Source organism: Mucor mucedo (genome assembly GCF_025094135.1).
Source record: "Mucor mucedo strain NRRL 3635 chromosome Unknown EV154scaffold_83, whole genome shotgun sequence".
In the NCBI taxonomy this organism is placed as follows: domain Eukaryota; kingdom Fungi; phylum Mucoromycota; class Mucoromycetes; order Mucorales; family Mucoraceae; genus Mucor; species Mucor mucedo.
The window spans coordinates 145,048-167,487 of NW_026252367.1; the positions used below are offsets into that span (position 1 = coordinate 145,048).

Sequence of the window (22,440 nt, forward strand, 5' to 3'; positions counted from 1 at the left end):
GTCCTTTCTTGAGATCGGCTCATCTCAACGTACTTACGCCAAAGTATGCATGACGTTTTTTGTTGAGTTTGTTGTACTTCTTCCAGGAGTCAAGGATGCTAAAGCTTGGCTGGACAAGATGGTTGAAGCAAATCCGAACTATTATGTTGACGTTCTTGAGTCAGGGGAGCTGAAGGCACCTCAATGTATCGGCAAAGATAAAATGTATGCCTATGCTACCTGGATAAAGAAATTGAACTCGGCTTTAGATGGATACATTTGGTTAATTGAACGTCATGTTCTCGATCCCTATGAGTTACTTCAACACCCGAACTCAAATTTCCTAAATTCAGCTGATTATTTTATCGAAAATACACCGTACAAAATACTCGGCGAAATGCTAGATCAGAGTGTTATCGAGAAAAACAAGATACTTTCTGCTTACTCTTATATATCTGTCAGGCTGATTTACTTTTTAGATCTAATCTTCAAATATCCTCAACAAGGCTCTAAATGCTTCGAGTATATGGATAATAATATGGGAGACTTTCTGTATCATGCCAGCCTTTCAATGCTAATTGCAAAAACGCTCCTTTTACCTAAAGCGGTTTCTGAGGCAATTCAGTCCGATCAGGGAAATGCTGTTACGAATTCAGGTGTCACTCGGATATTTAATGTTGCCAAAGAATATGTTGTATTCATGCACAAAGGAGCGCCTAAAAAGTTTATGAACATCTTAGCTTCTGCATCCAGTCAAATCATTCTAAAGAATAATGTAAACATTTTGTCCCTTTCTCGAGGAAATATAGGTATTGTAATTACATGTCACCCAAACAAGGCAGTAATAACCAAAAACAATTTGTAGAGCGTTCTGGAATGATTGAAATACTGCAAACAATCGATGGAATAAAACTTCTTCAGTCCCTTGGAGTACTTGACATTATGTGCTATGAAATGTCTATTCTGGAAACCAATTTTCCCGAAAGCGCTGATGCTTTTTGTTTAACTTTGTTTGAACAATATTTGAAGTTTTGTCAGGCTTCACAAGATCCACTTTGGATTCAACTCTTAGGCAGTACCTTAGCTATTTCTTTCGGACAACCTGGTTTTCCCCAGCAACATGCAGCCAGTTTGTTGGTAAAGATAGAATTTTATCTTCTGTGAAAATGAACACTAACGTTATTTGTTAGGGATTTTCTGGCCCACTTGAGAAGTTGCAAAGCCCGGATAAGCTAAATATATTCCAGAAGTATAGGGAATACGTAAGTGGTCCAAACCTTATTTATTATTATTGTTATTTACAATTTTCCTGTTATAGATATACGGGTGTATGTCGTACTATTTCCCAGCCTTTTCCCCAGTCCTATGTAGCCATATCGAAGACCCATTGGTTCGGGTTTATATGTCCATGTTTTTAAGTTATCTCAAACAGAATCGAATCAGCCACAGAAAGTTAGTATTCAAGTTCACGGACTATGTAAGTTAAGTTTTCTTTATGATTTTATCCGTGGTGTTTCATTGACCATTTCTTCATAGCTCATTGATGATCCATGCTTCTTAAACCTCCTGTAAGTTTTTAAAAAAAGAATCCCTTTATTTATTGAGATGTTCATTGACTATTTTTAGTGTTACGCGTTCTAAAACAGATGATCAGCTTTTGGATCTCATCGTGAGCTTAAGGTCACTTTTTGGAGCAGACCCTAGTATAATGTCAAGATCAAAGAAAAGGCCTTTATTTGATATCCTCTGGAAAGCCTTTATGAACTTTTTAGAGAAAGGTAATTCGTTTGTCATTAAAAACAGTGCACTGGATTTGCTTGCCGTTTATATCTGCTTGGATCAAGAACACACGACACAGGTAACGAATATTAGAGCTATAAAAAGAAAGAAGGTTAAATTTTTTATTCCTCGGACTCTAGATCACGGCTAAATTAAATGAATCGATTATACAAGACTTCCCCCCTGAGACGGAGAGTTTAAAAAAAGGAACTAGTTTGTAAGTTTAACAATAACATCTTTGTATATTAGAACGATGAGTTTAACCTTGATCTTTTTAATAGATACAATGAATATATTAGCTACTTAGACAAGCTTTTAGAAACAATGGCAACATTTAAATGTAGTGAAATTTTTAATTTGTTGACTGGCGTATTTGTACAAGAAGAGCATCATATCCATGAAGACGCCATCAAAAAGTACTTAGAATCTTTTACCGTCGGACTTGGCTTGAGGCATTATATGCAAGTTGTTGATTATTGCTTCGGGTAAGTACACTTATATTACTATATTTGTACATACACTGATCAGCGTATTTTCTACCTAATAGGGAATTTAAAAACGAGCACAATACTTTACTACAGCGACATAACCTTGCAGAACTGATCATTTCATTGTCTGTGGGCGTTAACGATAGGGCCGTAATATCGTTTTATGAAAAAAACATAGAAGACATCATGTCGGTTGTTCAAAGAGAACTAACGAGCAATCCAACTAAACAAGTTGATGATTGGAGCGAAAAAGCTGATTGTTTCCGGTTGATTCAAGCACTTTATGATAGACTACCCAAGAGTTATATGAGCGATCAATCAAATAGTATTTACGATAAGTGGACATCATCAACAAAGAATAAAGCACAAGGAAAAGCCCGAGCAAAATTTACTTCGGCGATTACTCATGCATTTGGGTCATTAAGAAAAATACCCATTTTGCCTCCTGTTGTAGGTAATGATAACGGCCGCCGGAACGCACAATTTTTGTACAATCGATCTGTGTACAACACCACTGCATCTATGGTATTATGCATAGGTACAAACGCGAATCAAGGAAATTTGTTCTTCTTACAAGATTCTGTCTATAATACCTACACTTGGGAATTCGTAATTAATACTACCCAAGAGATTCGTCTTGGAATTCAGTTAGAAAAACCACTTGTGAAATCAAGACTTGATAATTTAAGATCTATGTCAGGATATTCTTCTGAAAATAACGAGCAAAATATTACGTATATGGCATCTGCAGCATTGAGTGGGAGCAGGTACGATAAAGAGGCTAAAAGTTGAACTTGATATTATTAACTAACTTTCTTAAAAGTTTCACACAAGCGTCGTTATCAGATATACTTTTAGAAGAAAAGAAAAATGAAGTTGACAAAGATTCTGCGGGCGGTCCGGAAAAAAGAGCTGATACTGAAATGACAGATGTCAATGATGAAATCAAAGATGAAGACCAAGCACTAAATGAATTCGAAATTGACGTCCTGAATAAAAACTCGATTATGAAGCCATTAACCGAAGTCATCAAAAAAATCCACACGGAACTTTGTCCTCCTTCAGAAAATCCTGTTGATATGCCATCCTGGGTAAAAGAAATGTTGAGGGCATTTCAAAACACCGGTGAAATTAATATCAAATTACACATCGCCAAACTGATCATAAATTACCCATTTGCTTTTGAGAAGTATGCTTCTTTCTGGTTCCTACCATTGATTGAACTTGCAACAAAAGGAGATAGATATGGTTGCCCCATCAATTATTTTGTTCAAGATTTATGTATCATTCTTATCATTTGGGGAAAAAATTCTGAAATCCCTTCACCCAAATCCCATGAGACCAGACGCATTTTATTCGAATTTACAGTAAGTAAAATAATTCTTATCACAGTATAACAATTTAACTGCTTTAAATAGGATTTTTTGATAAAAAATGCCTACCATGATGAGCAGCGCATCATGAGAAGTAACATTCAGATTATTAAGGGTGTCTTTGAAAATTGGGGAAATTACATTCCTATTCCTACAGTAAGTCTCTCTCTGCTATATTGGACCGCATTACACTAACGCATTTTATTTAGCATACAATTTATAAGCAATTCAGTCACAAGGGAACGGCATCGATTGGAAACATTATTGGGTTACAAGTGCTTTCCATTGTTTTTCTTAACGGTGGAAATCCGTATGACCTCAATGAATTTATGGATCTCCACGATTTATCCGAATATCAATTTTATGCAGATATGGCTGATAACATCCATTACAAGGAGCGAAAGAAAAATATTATTTCAGCTGATGCCGCTGAGGTAAATACAATTGAAAATATAGTATTCATTTTAGATCCTGACATAGTCTGTAGTTAATGGGCATGACACTTCATTATTTAAAGGAGCATCGTAAACAATGTTTGGAAGACATTAAACGAACTTATGAAAGCAAGGTAGCCTTATTTTACATCATCGAAAAGCAACAACAAACATTTTTTTTTTTTTTTTTAGATCAGGGGACTCTTTGGTTCACAGCGTAGCAATATGCATATATTAAAGTGTATGAGCAGGTTAGCTCTTCGTGATACTGAATTAGCTAGCGAGTTTATTACAGTTATTGTACGAAACTTCCATCAATACGCAAACTCAGAAAAGCTACTCGCCATGGCATGCATTAGTGCTTCCTGGAAAAATGATGAAAAAATCTTTCGCAAACTATACGAGTCAGGATTGGATAGAATGATATCAAGCAGAGACGTAAATATGCAAGCAGCGACACTAACAGTATTAAACAAAATATTTGGAAGTTTGGAAGAACATGAAATCAAATGGGTTATAAAAAGAATTTCGGCGATTTCTGTACATGATGATGAACAATGTCGAGTAAGGTGTACTGTCACTACTAAAACAACAGTAATTAATTTAGTTTTGTTAGAATTTGTATTACTCTTTTTTGAAAAAAGCTTTCCAGGATAGTAATATCATAGATGTTGATTTCAAAAATGAGATCAAAGCCTTTTTATTAAACGGATTGGTTGATAAAAGCCAGAGCATATCACAAGACATGTATAGCTATATAGAACAAGTGTTTAACGTAACAGACGATATCAACGTTACCTTAAAAAAAATCACAAGGTAATGTATTTAAATTAACAACAAAATAAGAGGCAGGACTAATGTTTTGTTGAACTTAGCGAAATGTATATGCCAGAGACCGAAGATTCTTATCTCCTTTATTCCACACGTATGATACTCTTCAACACAAAAAAAAGTTACGATTTTGATCAGCCAATATTTGACAAACCTTTGCCCAACGCAAGATTTGATGCAGACTATCAACAAATCAATACATCCTGGCAAAACGCTTCCTCTATGATGCCATTATTCCGAGCCACACAGACACAATCGGTAGGTAAAAATTTGCTTGAATGAAATCTAGCCTAACAAAATAGTTTTATGTAGCTAAATGTAGATGATTTGGAACTTGAGCTGAGACGCACTCAAAGTCTACTTGATTTTAGTATGACTCAAGGTACCTCACGATCATTAATTTCAACGTTTAATCCAGAAGAGTTTTCACAAGATCAAGATTCAGGTTTGCTGGATCAGGAAACCCCGTAAGTTGAAACTTATGAATTGTATTCACAAGTATTGACCCATTCCTTTTGTAGACCTAAACCATCATCTAAGAATCCAAAGAATCCTTATTACAAAAAACGCTTCGTGATAACACCCCCAGGTGCCAGTAATAGATTTCACTCTGATCGTAACGAAAAACTGCAAAAGAGACTCCGAAGTCTAAAGAATACGCAGAAAGAAGCGTCAGAAAAGAAAGTATCTTTGACTCGTTCCTATAGAGTTGGTAAGTTGAAACACGATGATTTCAAAAAAAAAAAAAAAAAAAAAAAAAAAAATTAAAAAAAATATGTTACTGTATTATAGGCGAACTTCCAGACGTACAAATCCTGATTAAAGACTTAATACTTCCGTTGGAGGTTCTCGCTAGTGCCGATTACAACATTTCTCGTCTGCTTTATAGCAGTTTAGTTGTAGGAATTATTAAATCCAATGACAAAGATGTAAGTTAACTGTGTATTTATCTATTTTTTTACTTATTTTTTATTCATCTTTGGGATTTAGACAACTGGATATCAGACAAATATTGTGAACAATATTCAACGTAATGTCAGCAGTAGTACAGCTTACTTTACACCAACAATTGGCTCTTTTCTGCGTATCTTTTTCGAGCTAAACGTAACTGATCAACCGGAAAATCTTATTCGAATTGCCAGTATCAGAAGTTTCAATCATCACATTGGTATTGCTCTTCTTGAAAAGCAGCTTGAGAATTTAGATGGTGTTCTAACAGGTAAGAAAATATAATGCTACGGTAACTGAAATCGGTCTGACTTGTTTTATCCCCTATTTAAGCCAAAAGAAAACTTGATAGCGACCATATTGAATCTACCACGAATATCATCACCAGTGTCTCAAATACAAACAAAAGCCGATGGATCGATTTAGCGTTGTTATACAAAGAAATTGATGAACCCGAGATCTTTCAAAATGTCTACTTGTCAAATGTCGCTACCAAGGAGCTTCCAAAAGTGGCTATTACTGCCGAAATTGATGGAGATTATGTAGAAGCATATAACGCTTTTGGAAGCGCTTTAGAACAAGACGAGGGTACATCACATGAACCTTCATTGTGGAAGGAGCAGATGCTCTGGTGCCATACACAGCTTACTCAATGGGATGAGATCGCTACGACAGTAGATAGACGTATACAAGGCAACCCAGATAACATTTGGAAAATCGGGCAACAGGTAAATCTACCAATTATTGAATTATTATCTTGCTAATTACTTTAATAGGATTCTTATTTTGATTATTTTGTAAGATCTCACACCAAATTCTCTGTGATGGAAAAGATGGATCCAAACCCAGTAGTTGAATTCTTCCAAAAAGCTACTGAAAGTGAAACACAGAAAGATTATTTGCTTAAGCATTATGCCTGTGGTAAGCCTCAGAGTTGATGATTATTGTCAAGTTTGCTAATGTGTCTGTTTAATTATAGATTGGAGTGTAGCTTGTATCTTTCAAGGTCAATATGATTTTGGGTTACAGCTTATTAGGAGTTCATATGACTCTTTGCTTTCAGCCTGGACCACATTACATCCATTAGCTCAAACCAGCCGCCTGACTAAGCTCAGCCAATTGGAAAGAGTAAGTAGAGCAGCCGAGATTGTTATTTCGTGATTTAAACTTTTTGATATACAGACTGTTGAAATCGAAGACTATTTGAAGCTTGTTAAAAAAGTTAAACAAAACGCAGCTACTTCTGAGCAAATTGAAGACTTTTTCAAGGCTTTGACTAAAAGGTAAACAATAGTTTGGCAATATACTCAAGCTAACCCATTTACAGATATCCTGATGAAAAATCTGACAATATCGCGGTTTGGGATGACGTTGTGGATTCAAGATTTGCTTTCATACATGATATAAAGCGTCATAATTCGATGGTTTGTTGTTAACACAAAAGTGAGGAATCAATTTTTAACATGGCAATTCTTAGAGTGAGCATAATGAAATAACTGGCCTTCAATCATCCGCGATCAAATTTGTATTGTCTTTAGCTAATGCAGCGGTTCAGCAAAATAACTTGGGTGTGATGTCGAGCATTCGATCCAGATTCGAGGAGCTAGGAGCCACCCAGGAATCAAAACTCAGTCTGCTTTCTGTAACTCAAAAACGCAGTATAAATTCAAACGATCCTAACCAACATAAATTTCTCGTATCGACCTTTGTATCAGCAGTTAATTATCAAGTAAGTTGACATGCTCATATCTTAATAATGTGTTATTAAACCTCTATAGATACCAACAAATGCTACTACGGAAGATGTTTTTAAGTCTTCCGTTCTTTTAGCCGAATCATTTAGTATAATTAAGCAGCAACTTGTTACTAATCCAAACATGTTTGATGAAATGATGCAACTTCATAAAAGTCTCAAAAAAACAATTGCAAAAATTCCTGGGGCCACAGATACTGCAGAAGCATTTGTCAATTATTTGGAAAAAATAGGTTACGATAAACTTGAGGAAGCTGGTAAATCTGTAGACGTAAATGTAAGGAATGGTCAATTTTAGCCAGAAATTATGTACTGACCATTATTCCGATAGTCTTCGTATTACAAAGATTACGCTTGGAAATTGGGAAGTTATTGTGATAAGTCACTTCGTTTACTACAAGATTCAACTTCAACTCTAAGCCCTGATATTGATCCAATTGAGTACAGTAAATTGGTCGTCAAGTTTTATATTCAGGCAATTGACAAAGGCCATAGTGAAGCTATGGAAAACTTTCCTCGTCTGTTGGAGCTACTTGAGCTTTATCCTGAAGTTGGTCCTACTTTTCAAACTCATGTAAGCATGCCAGATTACTTTATTTATTTTATTAATCAAGTCATTATTAGTCCCTTCAACTTGAGGAATCATGGAAATTTATACGTTGGATACCTCAATTAGTATCTTATATTGAAACCCCAATCGCTACATATATCTTTCCTTCTCTTTTCAGGGTTGCCGAAGACTATCCTAAAGCATTATACTACCCTTTCCGTATGTCATTTGAACATTATGAGTTAGAAAAACATAAATTACCCGAAGAAAACAGAAACGCTATTGAAAAGATTAACAGAATGGTGCACTCACCAATCATGGAAGAGTTCTGTCTGGAGTTACAGCGTTTGACAGATCCTGATCACATAATGAAAGACTTTCTGGTTGCAGTAAAAGTTTGTATCATCATATAAGAAAATGGAATCCTTCATACTGAACCATTTTCTCTAGACTATACTTTTGGGAGACCAAATGAATAAGGATGTTTTGACGTCTCTGTATAATCAGTTTAAAGATCTTTTACTGGAATCGTACAATAGTAGAATGGGTAAAATTCCTAACAGCTTCAATGCTAAATATAAGAAAGGACTAGAAAGTATTTTGGGAAGAAATGGAGTTCGACTTTTGGACAGAACACCTTTGGTTTATGAAGAGCTGCTCGGATATTATAATTCTAACGTCAAGGACAGATTTACAACAGCACAAAAACCAACTGAAGTATTGAAATCCTTTGCCCCATGGTTGGCCTCTTTTAAAAGCGGTGACTTCGATGAAGTAAGTCTACATATGATTGTAAGAGAGTACCCAATAACACCTTTTAATAGGAATTGGAAATCCCCGGTCAATACGATGGAATAAACAAACCGTATCCTGAATTACATGCAAAAGTAGCTAGCTTTGGAAGTCAAGTCATGGTTATGTCTTCAATTAGAAGACCTAAAAGACTAACTGTAAACGGTTCTGATGAGAAGGAGTACCACTTTTTAGTGAAAGGCGGTGAAGACCTTAGATTGGATCAACGTATTGAACAGCTATTTGGTGTTATGAATAGCATGATTAAGAAGAATGCATTCTGCTCAAGACAAAACATTCAAATGGCGACATACAAGGTAGAAAGCAAAAAAAAAAAATAAAAAATAAAAAATAAAAAATGCATACTAATCATAATTGTAATCATTACAAATAGGTTGTTCCGATGTCGTTAAATCTTGGTATCATTGAATGGGTGGACCATACAAGACCTCTTAGAAGCTGTATTGAGAGTCAAAATTCTCGTCCCACTTTTTGGAAAAATATCAAGAGATCTTACCAATCTTGGATTGTCAAACACGCACCAAACAGTAGAAATATTGCAGGTAGAACAAAAAAGACTATTTAGAAGTGTGCAATTGGGAAACTTATTTTTTTTCTTAGTTCCACATTATGCAGCCTATACTGATTCACCAAAAAGAATCGAAGACAACTATACCTCTGTGTCCGGGATGATGCCTAGCACTTACCTTCGTGACTATGTGATTCAATTAGCTTCTTCACCTGAGGCATTCCTGTTTTTACGAAAAGAATTTGCGCACAGTCTCGCATGTATATCTATATTTGGCTATATTCTTGGTATTGGAGATAGGCATTTGGATAACTTCTTGCTAGATATGAAGAGGTAAAGATTTCGGGATGAAATATGTAACCTATTACTAAAAAAAAATACATGCACACAATTGCAGTGGTCGTTTGATATCTATTGATTTCGGACATGCTTTTGGTTCGGCCACGGAACATTTAGCGATTCCTGAAGTTGTTCCTTTTCGATTGACACCTCAATTAGTGGGAGTTTTAGAACCTATTGGTGTTTCCGGTATTCTTGAGAACGCAATGACAAATATTTTACAAGGTACTTTTATGAACATATGTCAAATCTACAAATATTAATATTACTCTATAGCCATCCAAGATGAAAAGGCCTTGTTATTGAATATAATGAACGTGTTTGTGAAGGATCCTCTTCTTGACTGGAAGAAACAGGCTATGGTAGAAAGTAAAAGTCAAAGTAAGTAGCATCACAAACCGGTATATGCTTAAAAAGCTAAATATTTTCATTAGAATCTCAAGTTTCAGAAACTCCGAGTGAAACCGAGATTGTGGATAATGGAGGAGAAAGCAATTGGTATCCTCAAAGAAAACTTGATATTGTAAAGAGGAAATTAAATGGTGAAAACCCTGCATGTAAATATCAGTATATGATGATTGCTGCAAAGTTATTAATGCAAATTTGTAGGCATCGCATCCACGGAGATTGAAAACGGGCATTCAGATAAGCATTACTGCAAAGACATTGTGTCTCTTACCAAAGGTGACCCTGCACGTCATATCAGAGCAAGGGTAGGAAGACAATGTAAGAACAGTAGAGAACAGGTTCAATGTTTGATTGATCTTGCCTCTGACCCAAGTATCTTGGGTGTCATGTACAGTGGATGGACATCTTTTATTTAAAATAAATACTCATAACCTTTGCATGTCAAAGAGATGAATTCATTAAATAATGTGGCCAATGTAAATAAAAACAAAAGGGGGGGTTCAATTCGTTGCTGACATACCTTATAAATGGCAGATAAAATTTCAAGGCAAGTACATTCGAGGCACTATAATTACATCCTAAGAAAAATGCTTGACGCATAGTTACAACAAGGTTTTATTGTAGAAATAAGTAAATAAGCACAGAGTCAACTGAGAAAGCAAGGGATTTTTCAGGTTACACGCGTGCATATACGGTAATCCGGACCCACTTTTGCGCAAACGAATTGTTTCGACAAATCGGAGACGAAAATACGAAACCATTCGAGTAGATGAAATGACGTAAGGATTACTCTACAGTTTAATGGTCGTATGTGTTGTGCCAATCCTGTATAAAACTAGGAAAAAATTAACAATTGCTCATATCCAATATACCTTAAAATTAATTTGTATAGCGCGTCATATGATCACACGTGGACAAAGTCCAAAGGTGAAAGGTCTACAATCAGGTGAAATGCAGTGAAGGTGATACACAAGCACAGACAATCGATTTCACATGTCCTTACCTGGTTAGAGCCCGATCTTACACAAAAAAAAAAAAAAAAAAAAAAAGGCTATAAATTTTAAGATTTGCTGAATTTCGTGCGTTTCTCTTTTACTTACATATTTCAAATTTATAATAATGACTAATTGGACTATTGCTGTAAGTTTTCGCATGATATGATAAAAGGTAACGCGTATTAAAATGTTTACATAGATCCCCGAGACTCCTTCTCCCAACTTTGTTGTCGTAAAACAAATTGCCCTTCAATCTACTGAACAAACTGGTAGAGTACATTAGACGGATTATTTAACAGGATATTAAATTTTTTCGTAGTCAAGGAATTTTTCTTGTTCTGTGGTAAGATTAAAGAGTTTGAGTTAAAGGTGTAAGTGTAACAATGCAAAAGAATTTTACAGAACACTAATTACAGTTGAACATTAGCGATGAAGAAGATGAAAAACACCAAATCGCCTTAATTCATTTCGAACGTGAGTCTGCTGCCAAGACTGCTGCTCTTTTAAGCAATGGTAAGCTTCTTTTTTTTTTTACACTTTTTTTGGGGGACCGGGTGACACCTGTTTCATACTCTAACACACATAAACAATAGCTTTAATCGATGATAGCCATATTATTGCAGCACCTTACTTTGATATCCCTACCTCAGAAAGTAACGAAAAATCTATTGATAATGGCGACCACGAGACCCAAGAAGCTAAACCCAAGTCTCGCATCGCTGCCGAAATTTTGGCCAACGGTTATATGCTTCAAGATCATGTTGTTGCCAAAGGTCTCGAGTACGATAACAAATATAACGTTTCTTCCCGTTTAACTGGATTTTTAAACACATTACAATCAAATGGTAAAGTGAAGAAATATTGTGTAGAAAACGGCTTTTAACATTTTTTTTTTTGTTAGTCAAGCAATTTGATGATAAGTATCGTATTTGGGATAAGGCTGTAGGTATTGACCAAAAATATAAGATTGGTGAAAAGGTCCAAACCGCTGCTCAAACTGCCCAAACTAAGGCTGCTGCCGCTCTTCAAACCCCCACCGGTCAAAAGGTTCATGATTTTGCCAACCAAACACTTGCTCAAATTGCTGCTGTTCATTATGAAGCTAAAAAAATTCAGGTAAGTCTCTCACACGCAGGTAACCCGGGTCCAGATATACTAATCAAACAATAGGGTGAGAAGTTGAATACAACCGAAGCTCACAAGAGTACCGAAACCGACACTCATAAGGCAGCTGCTCAATAAATAACAACAAACATAATAATTCATAATAAAAAATGGCTGTTTGCTCAATATTCCCTTAATCATTCTTTTTTTTTTTTTTTGTGTTCGTTGTGATATATCCTTAGTGGAGTAATCATGATATCACTGACGTGACGGGTATTTAAATGCATTATGGACGATATTTTTATTTCTTTTTTGAAATAAACTACTTCTATTCAAAGATGGGCATTCTACTTTCGAAAAACAAGGTGAATACCACAATTTAGAATGAACGTGTCGCGTTACTTATGTCCCCATAGAGTGCTTCAGACGATTTCGAACAGATTCTGTCAAACCTGGATAATGACATTCAAAAGAAGGAGATTCAACTAACAGAAATTAGAATGAAGGATCGCAGGGTTGCTACACTTTGGTTAATTTATTCTACTTTGTTATGGATAATTTATATCGTGTACTACCTCTACGCATTAAAAGATAAATATGACGATCCTGTGTTCATGCTACTAACTGTGTCGCCAGTTCTTTTGGGGCCTATCAGGTAAGTTTAAATAAAAAAACACCACATACAAATTTTATTTGGTGCTGATAAAATTTTATAGCATATTCTATGTTCGAAAGGGAATGAAATGGATTTATAACAAAAGACTATCTAATATTGAACAAAACTTGGTGACCCTTCGAAAAAGTCAAAAATTAAAGGTGGAAGAATTGAAAAAGAAGACAGCCTACTATTCGACAAAGTCTCTGTTGGAACGATACGATCCCTCATCCCCACAAAAGAAGGAAATGGATGAGCAAAAGAAAAAGAAAATGGCTCAAGAAGAGGATGAGAAGAAGAAGAAAATAAAAGGTAAAAGGCTGATAGTGGTAGACATTAGAGTATTAACATATATATAGCCCAACAGCAGCAGCAGCAACAACAACAACAGCAACAACAGCACGGGGTTACAACAAGCTCCCGTGGACCAGATGCACCACAAGACCCAGGAATACCCATTACACCACCAAAGCAACAATGGTTTGATAAGGTACTGGATGTATTAGTTGGTGATGTTGGTCCTGAGACGAAATATGCATTGGTCTGCTCAAGATGCTTTGCCCACAATGGATTAGTATTACCTCAAGAAGTAGAGTCAATTGGTAAAGATAGATAAACAAAACAAATGTAGCCCCTTTATATTAATGATATTTCTTAGAATATATATGTCCCAAGTGCAATATATTTCATCCATCTCGTAAATCGCGCATGCTTCATCCTGATGGACCGGTATTACCCACTAGGTCACCTACTCCTCCTCAAGAAGAAGAAAAAGAAGTGGGTACTCCTGTTAAAGGATCAACTGCATTAATTGATAACGATCAGCTGCGACAAAGAAACGTAGCTGCGGATTTCGATTAGCCAATTAAACAAAGATCGTTTTCCCTGTTTTGACGCCGTATTTTGATGTATATATGCTTTTTTGGTTCTCACTGTCTATAACAAATTCATAATAATAAAACTGCTTGTGTAAAAATAACGCTTTATAAAAAAAATTAAAAAGATGGGTCATATGTATCAGTAAAAGTTACATATAGGGCCTTTGAACGGTATATGGGTAATAGCTGTTATTATAAGAATTATAAGCGGTAGGTGTACCATACATGGATGAATAATACTGTGGTGTGGTGCTGTATCCACCATATGATGTTTGCTGGTATGGTGTACCGTAACCATAGCCAGTAGAGCTATACGGTGACTGAAACGTTGAGGGGTAATATTGATGTTGATATGCGTTGTAATAATTTGGTGTCTGCTGTTGGGTATAACCTGCTTGATAATAAGCATTATTGTAATATGCAGGATACATTCGACGATAATACTTTTCAAGCTATAAAATAATTAATAATCGATTTTGCGTTTGAAACTGTTATTTTTACATCATTCTGGTATGCAGTATTATAGTCATATGCACCCGTGTACGCATAGTCTGTACTTTGTCCCACACCCATTATGTGTATACACTTAAAATATATATAAAAAAAGGAAGAAGATTAGTAACAAAGAGAGAGAGAGAGAGAGAAAGGTACAGAGAGAAAGAGAGAGAGAAAAGAGTTATTATTGATTCCCTCGGCTGTGCTTTATTAAAATCGAGCCAGATGACATTCTGAAAATAAACAAAAATAAACCGGGTTCCACAAATCCAGCTTAATTGGTTTTATTGAATGGGGAATATATGCGTACAAGGCAAAGCTTTTTCACTTGCTCACTTCTTTTGTTTTACATGGCTGGGAAGCTTTTATCACAAGGTAAGTATTTACCACACGTGAAGTTACACTAATAATTAGAAAAATAGTGGATGTCAAATCAGGATAAAAATCGCTATCGTGTGCAGTTTTCCCTATCAAAATAAAGTTATGCACAACAACCTAGGGTTTGCTGCTGTCAAACTATTAACAATGAAGTGATAAAACAATTTATTGCATTCTTACGAGATTTATATTCTTGCATTGCTGTATCAATCACTTGAAGTATTAGTAATTTATTCGGTTTTCGCTAGCACTGCTACTATTACTACTGTTCGCATAGCTGCTATTTATTACTAATGACACCGACTTTTTATGAGCAAGATATGGGGATGGAGAGGTAGCTATTTCGTGTGATATATGTTTGCGATGTTGAATATTTTTTGGTGACACGGGCGGTTGCTTGCCGCCCACCACCTGCACTTTTTCATTATCCAGTAGGCTAGAAATCATGTCTATATAATTTTGAGCTGCCCGATTTCCATTTTCTAAGGCCATTGCAAAGAATTCTAAAGCCATAAGATTATCCTTCTGTATGCCATACCCATTGAAGTACATAACTCCCACTTGATATTGTGCATCGACGTTTCCTCTATCTGCGGCTTTTAGAAACCAAGACATAGCCTTTTTAAAATCTTGCTTAGTACCACTACCATCATAGTACATCCAAGCAAGGTTACACTGACCGGCACTACTACCGCTTTTGGCAGACCTTGAATACCACTCAAATGCGGTATGAAAATTAATTTTGACTCCATGCCCCTTCTTATAAAAAACGCCGATTTGGTTTTGTGCATTTCCGTTGTTAGCAGCAGCAGCTTTCAAAAACCATTTTAATGCAAGTGTATAGTCCTGCTGAACACCCCATCCACGTTGAAACAGGAAGCCAATAGAATTTTGTGCACTGTTATTGCCGTTTTCCGAAGCTTTTAAAAACCACTGATAGGCTAGACTGTAGTCTTGAGGTACGCCTAGTTTTCCATAATAATAAAAGCTACCAAGATTAAATTGAGCATCAGCATTGTTATTGATTGTAGCGGATTCCGTAAACCATTCAATCGCTCGGTAATAGTCCTGTGTGATACCTAAGCCGTACTGATAGGCTAGACCAAGTTGATTTTGTGCTGCCCCATGGCCACCTTCTGAAGCCTTTGTAAACCAGTCAAAGGCATTGATGTAATCGTGATGTGTGGCATATTTATGTCCAAGCTTGTATTGGGCTTCAATATTGCCTTCCTCCGCAAGTAAAGTTATAACATTATCTTACCAATAATAGCTCTTGAGTAACTCGAGTTTTCTTTTTCTGTCTGATAGTATTTACCTTTGGTATTGTTAATATCTTTAATTTTTTTAGTCAAAAAGAAGGATTTCATTAAAAAATAATAAAAAAGCAAAAAAGGGGAAAAAGGACAAGAGCCAATTTGTGTAATAAAAAGATCCCATTTTATTTTTATTACGAAACGTCATGTGGGCCATTATTTTCTACTTATAGAACGTATGTTTCACTGGTTATTTATAACCATAGTCTATTTAAAATGAGACTTGCGATATAATTTTAGTTATTATATTACAAGATAAGATTTTCAAGTATTAAGCCTGCCTGCGTTGTAAAATGGTGTGAGCTTTTTAAGTGGCATCTCTTTGTGCCTCGTTTAATACAATATTTCATTTATTCCCAAATTCAATTGGCTCGTTACCATACGTTTTGACTTGTAATATCACTAGTTCGGAAATTACTGGTAGCTCTTTGCATGATAAAGCTATCTTTGGAAATTCAGTTTACTATTCTTGTGTCAATGAAGCTGAAAATTAAGTTATTCAAGTGTTTTTTGTTGAAACAGAGGTAGAACCAGATTTTAAATAATTTTAAACATTGATCACTTACATTGGACCATATGCTCAGTTTTTATGTTGTATATAAATCACGTCAATGTTAGTAACGATAATAGACACATTGTAAACATCACAAGTTTGATTTTCTCTTATTTATATCTTTGGGTTGAAATCTTTGGCCTAATTGTACGTGTAAGATATTAGCCTGCTCTCATGTGTGTGTAAGTAGTCATATTGCAGTACTGTCCACGACCAACCGTGCATTTTCATCTAAGTCATTGCTTATAAAGGGGATTAAATTCAGGCTTTATGAACTTTGTCTTCATTGATGGCTAGTGGAGTTGCTACACTCTTTAACGATAAGTTTTTAAATCACTTTTAGCTCGCCAAAAACATCAAATATTCAATTCGATCAAGTTATGTCACAAATCGCTTTTTCTATATCGGTTGTTTATAAAGTAAAGGATCGATTCTGCCTCGACTACTTGTATCAATACAACGCTTTACAAAATATACCCAAATGTGAGGCCAACCATACGACTTTCGTTTTTGTTTCCATAAATCCGGCCCTAATAATCTGGTCCTTTAGTATTATCAAATTGTGGTCGTTGACAGGTAACATGTTGTCATTTATCAAAAACATGGCACTATGATAAGCAAGCTACCATAGAAGAAATGAATATGTCACCTCTATATTACCCCTTAACCTCAAGTTAGACAGGTCAATGTTATTTCGACCATGTATGGATAATGGAGGTGAACTGTATGTAATTATGCAACATGTTTGCTTAAAAAAGGAGAATGTAAGATATTGTGAAAAGATTACTTAATTTCGTAATTTCATTGCTCGATGTTGTTCTTATTTTGACAAAAGCAATGGATACAGTGCATCTATTTTACAATGAACAATTTTTGGCTCCGATTTTTCAAAAAAAAATAAAAACTCTATCTCCTCGATGAATTCAACAGGTATCCAAAATCCGGCTCTATTACATTCTTTATTAGAGAGTTCTCCACAAACTAATAGAGCCGGATTTTTTTTTTTTCACACAAAATTTTTTACAGATGGCAAAACAAAATTGCCCATTTACAGTGGAGAGACCCAAAGATGTCCGGTAGGTGTTTTACAGTGCAAAAATTCATAAAAATCCAACGGATATATCCCGGTTAAACATTTTCCCGCGATAAATCAGATTTCTCTGTCAAAAAATATGAAAATCACCAGTCTAAAAATCCGACTTTTAAGTTCTGAAAATGTCCGTTTTAACGAAAATTGTTCATTGTAAAATAGATGCACTGTATATTTGTATTAACTTTTTAAAAAGCCAATTCATCTGAAAGAACAAATGCCTTTGTTCTATAAATTATCTTAGCACCTCTTATAAACAAAGCACGCGTTATGACCTGCTTCGCGGATGCTGATGTTAAGACAGCGTTACATGCCGCTGTAAGGTAAAGTAGGAGTTTATATATAAATAAAAAAATGTGCAACCGATGGTGTTATTTACGCTGCATTAATTTATATACTTTGCAAGCACACAATTTGCCAAGGGAACTGTTGCAGATCAATGGAGTACAATTTACCCGATTCATGTTATCAGATTAATGGTAACAAGTCACATTTATCAACGGGGAGGTCTAAAATTAAAACATCAACGCACCTTTCTTTCTTCTTATTTACCCGAACCATGCTTCCACCACCAATTAATTTCCCCAAATGGCTTGAAGAAAATGGTGTCAAACTTCAGCCACCTGTAAACAACTATTTATTATTTAAAGGAGCTGACACAATTATAATGGTTGTCGGTGGCCCAAATCAACGTACGGATTATCATGTTAACGAAACAGAGGTAATCACCACCCTTAAAGAAAGTCTTTTTTTCGTCAAAATCTAAAGAGATGAATAGGAATGGTTCTATCAGTATAAGGGTGATTTACTAATTAAAGTTGTCGATGACGGAGAGTTTAAAGATATCCATGTTAAGGAAGGTGATATGTTTCTTTTACCACGTAAGTGATGGAGTGTTTTATCAATCCCAGATAATTAATAAACATAAGGGTATATTTATTATTTATAGCCAACGTGCCTCACAATCCTGTTCGATTCGAGAATACAATCGGTCTTGTTGTTGAAAGGGTTCGGTTACCCCATCACATAGGTAAATACTAATACGGTGTAACTCAAGAAATGACTAATCGTGTTTTAAATTTAGATGCTTTGAGGTGGTATTGTGAAAAGGATTCATGTCGTAATATCGTCTATGAGGAGACGTTTCATTGCGTTGATCTCGGCTCACAATTGAAGCCTGTTATCGAAAAGTTTGCTGCTAGTAAAGACCTTCGAACTTGTAAAAAGTGTGGTCATTTGAACTCGACAAAATAACTTCATATTATCAACATCACTGATATCTGGTAATTAACTCCGATTCGAAAAAAGGCTTTACACAACATAAACATATACTTTTCAATGCCTTCTATTTTCCACATAAAATAATATGCACGCTATTTTAAATAACTATGTGATATACACTGAGTCTGGCGTAGAACTACGGCGAGAGAAATGTGTCAAGTAAAAAAAAAAAATACTCAATTAACATATAAGGAATCGAGATAAGAGGGGCACTATGTGACCTCTTTTCTCCATGAATTGGTATCACATCAGTGGCTTTTGGACAATAGCGGAGATGTACCTGAAGCCATCATCATAAGTCTTCTAGTGCTTCCCTTTTCCCTTTTCACTTTTTCTTCCCCACTTTTTCCATTTATATAAAAATGACTACATTAGCAGCAGAGACAATTGAAATCACCGAAGTTCAGCCAGGGTAATAATTGAAATTAACATTGATATAGCTGTTTTAATCACTGATTTGAAACTCCATATCAGCATGTCTCAAGCCGTCAAGGATTGTCTCAGTGGAACTGTTGGTGGTATTGTTCAAGTTCTCACGGGTCAGGTGAGTTTATCAAAATAAGTATTTTGTTTTTTTTTGAGTTCGATCTAATTTTTTTTAAAGCCTTTTGACACGGTGAAGGTCGTGAGTAAAAAAAAGAACAAACGACTGGATTTTTAAATCCAGATTACAGGATCTACAACTAAAAATATTTCGTAGCGTTTACAAACACAATCAACAGCAAATCCTCTGTACACAGGTATGATGGATTGTGTCAATAAGACTCGTGCAAAGGAAGGGTTTGGTGGATTTTATAAGGTACTTTTAGTGGGTTCTTTTTCTCGTGAGAGGTTGAATTTAACATTATGTTTTTTTTTTAAAAAAAAAAAAGGGCACTATGACCCCTTTAGTTGGTATTGGTGCTTGTGTATCTATTCAATTTGTCGTTCTTGAAGCTATGAAACGTCATTTCTCTGCCATCAACGGAAGAAGTGATTTTTTAACAAATGGACAACTTTATTTAGCGGGTGCAGCAAGTGGTGTTGCAAATTCATTTGTATCAGGTCCTGTAGAGCATATCCGTACTAGACTTCAAGTTCAAACGGGAACAGGTTATAGTGGTCCTATTGATTGTATCCGCCAAATTTACCGCTCTCATGGTATTTCTGGTATCTATAAAGGCCAAGCAGTGACAATGGCTCGTGAATTTCAAGGTTATGGTGCTTATTTTCTGGCCTATGAATATCTTGTTCAAGAAGCTATGAAAAAAGACAACTTACAGAAACGATCAGACTTACCTACTTGGAAAGTATGTGCTTTTGGTGGCGCCGCTGGTTATGCTATGTGGTTTACTATCTACCCAATCGATGCAATCAAATCTAAATTACAGACTGATGGTTTCACTACGGAAACTAGAAAATATTCCTCTGCTTTAGATTGTGCACGCAAAATTTTTGCCACAGAGGGTGCAGCGGGTTTCTTTAGAGGTATCGGACCTTGTTTGTTACGTGCTGCTCCGGTTAATGCCGCAACTTTTATGGGGTAAGTTCAAATACGTTATATTTATATCATACTTACTTTTTTTTTTTTTTTTTATGTATTAGTTTCGAAATGGCTATGCGTGTTTTAAAAGACTATTAAAGAGGATTCCTAAAGTGCATAGTGTAGTTAAAAATATGTACTTTTCCTTTAAGCCTTTCTCGTTAAAAAAATGACATAAAGTCACTATTTATTTGTAGTACGATTGGACGTCAATTCTGTAGTTTTCCATTTAGATCAATCATTTCTAGCATGGCATATATGCATTTAACAACAAAGAATATACTTTATATATGTGCTTCTTGTGTGCTTTTTATTTGCTTTTAAACAAACGTAAACGTGGTACTATCAAAATGTGGGACCAACAGATCATATGAGAGGTACGCCATATCAGTATAACAAAAAATCTGCCGTATTAGTAGTTAAGTAAACTACGAATACAATGTAGTCGGTACTGTACATATATAATATATGTGCGATATGTCAAAAGCATCAAATGTATTTTAGCTGTTATAATGAATTAAGCAGATAAAAACATATAACGATATTAAAACAAAGTATATATAATCTTTGTCTTGTAATATTATAAATAGCATATTATAAATGTATTGTCACATTTCTTTATTAAGCAGAAGATGAAATATGTCGATACGTATCATAGTAGAATGATCTGGCTAATTAACTTTTCATTTTAAGGGGCCAAATAAAGTATGAGCACCTGAAACTAAGCAAGAAGAATAATCAAAATCAGTTGATTGTACATATCTATTTCGCTTCATAAGAACATTTTATATAAAAGAAGATACGATTGACATATTCCTTTTATTTCGTACTATAATAAGCATACACTACATCAATAGCCTTCGCACATTTTTTATGACTAGCTCATTGAAAGTAGAGAAGATATTGGCTCCTTCATGTTCGATGTCAAGAGAAGAATGTGTTCCTGCCAAAAAAATTCCGCGTCCGATGAATTGCTTCATGACTTACCGTTTAGAAAAACAACAGCAAATTGTAAATCAGTGTCCCGGTGCCAATCATCGTGATATATCAAAAATCATTGCGAAATGGTGGAGAGAGTTATCTGATGCCGAGAAAGATCCTTATCGCATCAAAGCAGCCGAGGCTAAAGCTGCACATTTGGAAAGGTACAGTTTTAAACTATCAGTTTTATTAAACATTACTAATTTTAATAAAGATACCCTGAATATAAGTATCGTCCCACAAAGAAAATCACTAAGACCAGACCTTATAAGAAACGTCCCGAAAATGAATTTTCAGCTCGTGATTTTGATAACAAACATCAACTTTTTTCATTATATCATAACGGAAAAGTTCCTAGTCCTTCATGTCAAAAATTAAAGAACGACAAGAAGTTTATTTTGGATGTCAAACCACAAAAAAATGCGACACAAGTTTCCAAGGCCACTAAAAAGACAGCCCTTGATTACGAACAATCCTCACTTTCGGTCTCAACTCACCCTGAACCTGAAAACAGTTCTCTAAATTTTAATCTCGATCCTCAATTTCCAAGCGTTTATGAAACGGGTAACTTGCTCCTTTCAACAAATAATTTATTTTATGCAGGATCCCTAGTGCTTTCTCATTCTGTCTACCCAGTTTCATCAAACCCTTATTCTTTGAGCCAAGCGCTTACCAACTATCAACCTTATGCTAATAATAATAGATATATTCCACGTAATGAACCTTCCTATGCTCCTCCATATAATTTTACTTTCGGTGACCGATGCTACAAGTGTGATACTTCTGTACCTCATGCCAATTTTTCAAGCTACCATTCATCATATCAACATGGTCCCTCGATAGTACCCCCTTCGGGATTTCGCCAACCAGTAGCTCATTTTATATAATCCGTTTATGATCTATATCCCTTCTTTTTCTTTCATAATAAATAAGTAATCTAATTTAAAGTAAACAAGAAATTGTTTCATTTATTTCATCATAAAACAGTGTAT

The 22,440-nt window shown here is 35.3% G+C and overlaps 7 protein-coding genes across 7 annotated transcripts; 6 read left to right on the forward strand and 1 right to left on the reverse strand.

Moving 5' to 3' along the window:
- The first annotated feature begins 1,518 nt into the window (after positions 1–1,518).
- On the forward strand, positions 1,519–10,701 carry EV154DRAFT_306346 (uncharacterized protein). The gene is made up of 33 exons (XM_051594885.1): positions 1,519–1,547; positions 1,626–1,837; positions 1,899–1,975; positions 2,040–2,243; positions 2,306–3,013; positions 3,070–3,613; positions 3,665–3,775; positions 3,829–4,053; positions 4,107–4,187; positions 4,246–4,617; positions 4,670–4,869; positions 4,929–5,142; positions 5,197–5,351; positions 5,406–5,596; positions 5,677–5,813; positions 5,875–6,103; positions 6,166–6,560; positions 6,609–6,753; positions 6,812–6,960; positions 7,015–7,115; positions 7,160–7,256; positions 7,310–7,561; positions 7,611–7,862; positions 7,917–8,159; positions 8,210–8,530; positions 8,586–8,909; positions 8,960–9,244; positions 9,322–9,490; positions 9,549–9,789; positions 9,854–10,020; positions 10,072–10,176; positions 10,230–10,352; positions 10,405–10,701. The coding sequence occupies exons 2-33, from the start codon at positions 1,688–1,690 to the stop codon at positions 10,617–10,619; spliced, it is 7,182 nt and encodes a 2,393-aa protein (XP_051455044.1). The 5' UTR covers positions 1,519–1,547; positions 1,626–1,687; the 3' UTR covers positions 10,620–10,701.
- A 556-nt stretch (positions 10,702–11,257) lies between these two features.
- EV154DRAFT_517240 (uncharacterized protein) lies at positions 11,258–12,499 on the forward strand. The gene is made up of 7 exons (XM_051602483.1): positions 11,258–11,343; positions 11,398–11,467; positions 11,518–11,569; positions 11,626–11,711; positions 11,792–12,043; positions 12,100–12,314; positions 12,369–12,499. The coding sequence occupies exons 1-7, from the start codon at positions 11,323–11,325 to the stop codon at positions 12,438–12,440; spliced, it is 768 nt and encodes a 255-aa protein (XP_051455045.1). The 5' UTR covers positions 11,258–11,322; the 3' UTR covers positions 12,441–12,499.
- Positions 12,500–12,640: 141 nt separating this feature from the next.
- On the forward strand, positions 12,641–13,818 carry EV154DRAFT_483972 (uncharacterized protein; the record flags this gene model as incomplete). Its single annotated transcript, XM_051598619.1, has 5 exons — positions 12,641–12,667; positions 12,719–12,957; positions 13,019–13,269; positions 13,317–13,559; positions 13,616–13,818. 5 exons carry the CDS (start codon positions 12,641–12,643, stop codon positions 13,816–13,818), a joined length of 963 nt encoding a protein of 320 aa, XP_051455046.1.
- A 691-nt stretch (positions 13,819–14,509) lies between these two features.
- EV154DRAFT_517250 (uncharacterized protein) lies at positions 14,510–16,113 on the reverse strand. The gene is made up of 3 exons (XM_051602484.1): positions 16,024–16,113; positions 14,889–15,964; positions 14,510–14,825 (listed from the first exon to the last, which is right to left on the reverse strand). The coding sequence occupies exons 1-2, from the start codon at positions 16,073–16,075 to the stop codon at positions 14,931–14,933; spliced, it is 1,086 nt and encodes a 361-aa protein (XP_051455047.1). The 5' UTR covers positions 16,076–16,113; the 3' UTR covers positions 14,510–14,825; positions 14,889–14,930.
- Positions 16,114–18,235: 2,122 nt separating this feature from the next.
- On the forward strand, positions 18,236–18,882 carry EV154DRAFT_399995 (3-hydroxyanthranilate 3,4-dioxygenase; the record flags this gene model as incomplete). The annotated part of the gene is made up of 4 exons (XM_051595263.1): positions 18,236–18,385; positions 18,443–18,524; positions 18,614–18,694; positions 18,749–18,882. Coding segments are annotated over 4 exons (447 nt in total), but the record flags the coding sequence as incomplete, so codon positions are not given.
- Positions 18,883–19,334: 452 nt separating this feature from the next.
- EV154DRAFT_517253 (mitochondrial carrier domain-containing protein) lies at positions 19,335–20,771 on the forward strand. The gene is made up of 5 exons (XM_051602485.1): positions 19,335–19,489; positions 19,550–19,570; positions 19,646–19,744; positions 19,818–20,467; positions 20,530–20,771. The coding sequence occupies exons 1-5, from the start codon at positions 19,421–19,423 to the stop codon at positions 20,564–20,566; spliced, it is 876 nt and encodes a 291-aa protein (XP_051455049.1). The 5' UTR covers positions 19,335–19,420; the 3' UTR covers positions 20,567–20,771.
- Positions 20,772–21,388: 617 nt separating this feature from the next.
- On the forward strand, positions 21,389–21,687 carry EV154DRAFT_425472 (high mobility group box domain-containing protein; the record flags this gene model as incomplete). Its single annotated transcript, XM_051596247.1, has 2 exons — positions 21,389–21,612; positions 21,663–21,687. Coding segments are annotated over 2 exons (249 nt in total), but the record flags the coding sequence as incomplete, so codon positions are not given.
- Between the last annotated feature and the right edge of the window lie 753 nt (positions 21,688–22,440).

What these genes read in the sequence shown, in the direction of transcription:
- EV154DRAFT_306346 (XM_051594885.1), top strand. Translation starts at nt 1,688, where the DNA reads ATGTCAAGATCAAAGAAAAGGCCTTTATTTGATATCCTCTGGAAAGCC. An exon ending in TTTCAGCTGATGCCGCTGAG is followed by an intron (nt 4,054 to 4,106) that starts GTAAATACAATT and finishes CATAGTCTGTAG; the next exon opens with TTAATGGGCATGACACTTCA. An exon ending in TTCAAGGCTTTGACTAAAAG is followed by an intron (nt 7,116 to 7,159) that starts GTAAACAATAGT and finishes ACCCATTTACAG; the next exon opens with ATATCCTGATGAAAAATCTG.
- EV154DRAFT_517240 (XM_051602483.1), top strand. Translation starts at nt 11,323, where the DNA reads ATGACTAATTGGACTATTGCT. An exon ending in TCAATCTACTGAACAAACTG is followed by an intron (nt 11,468 to 11,517) that starts GTAGAGTACATT and finishes ATTTTTTCGTAG; the next exon opens with TCAAGGAATTTTTCTTGTTC. An exon ending in AAACACATTACAATCAAATG is followed by an intron (nt 12,044 to 12,099) that starts GTAAAGTGAAGA and finishes TTTTTTTGTTAG; the next exon opens with TCAAGCAATTTGATGATAAG.
- EV154DRAFT_517250 (XM_051602484.1), bottom strand. Translation starts at nt 16,075, where the DNA reads ATGAAATCCTTCTTTTTGACTAAAAAAATTAAAGATATTAACAATACC. An exon ending in AGATATTAACAATACCAAAG is followed by an intron (nt 15,965 to 16,023) that starts GTAAATACTATC and finishes ATTATTGGTAAG; the next exon opens with ATAATGTTATAACTTTACTT.
- EV154DRAFT_517253 (XM_051602485.1), top strand. Translation starts at nt 19,421, where the DNA reads ATGTCTCAAGCCGTCAAGGATTGTCTCAGTGGAACTGTTGGTGGTATT. An exon ending in CTTTTGACACGGTGAAGGTC is followed by an intron (nt 19,571 to 19,645) that starts GTGAGTAAAAAA and finishes AATATTTCGTAG; the next exon opens with CGTTTACAAACACAATCAAC. An exon ending in AATGCCGCAACTTTTATGGG is followed by an intron (nt 20,468 to 20,529) that starts GTAAGTTCAAAT and finishes TTTATGTATTAG; the next exon opens with TTTCGAAATGGCTATGCGTG.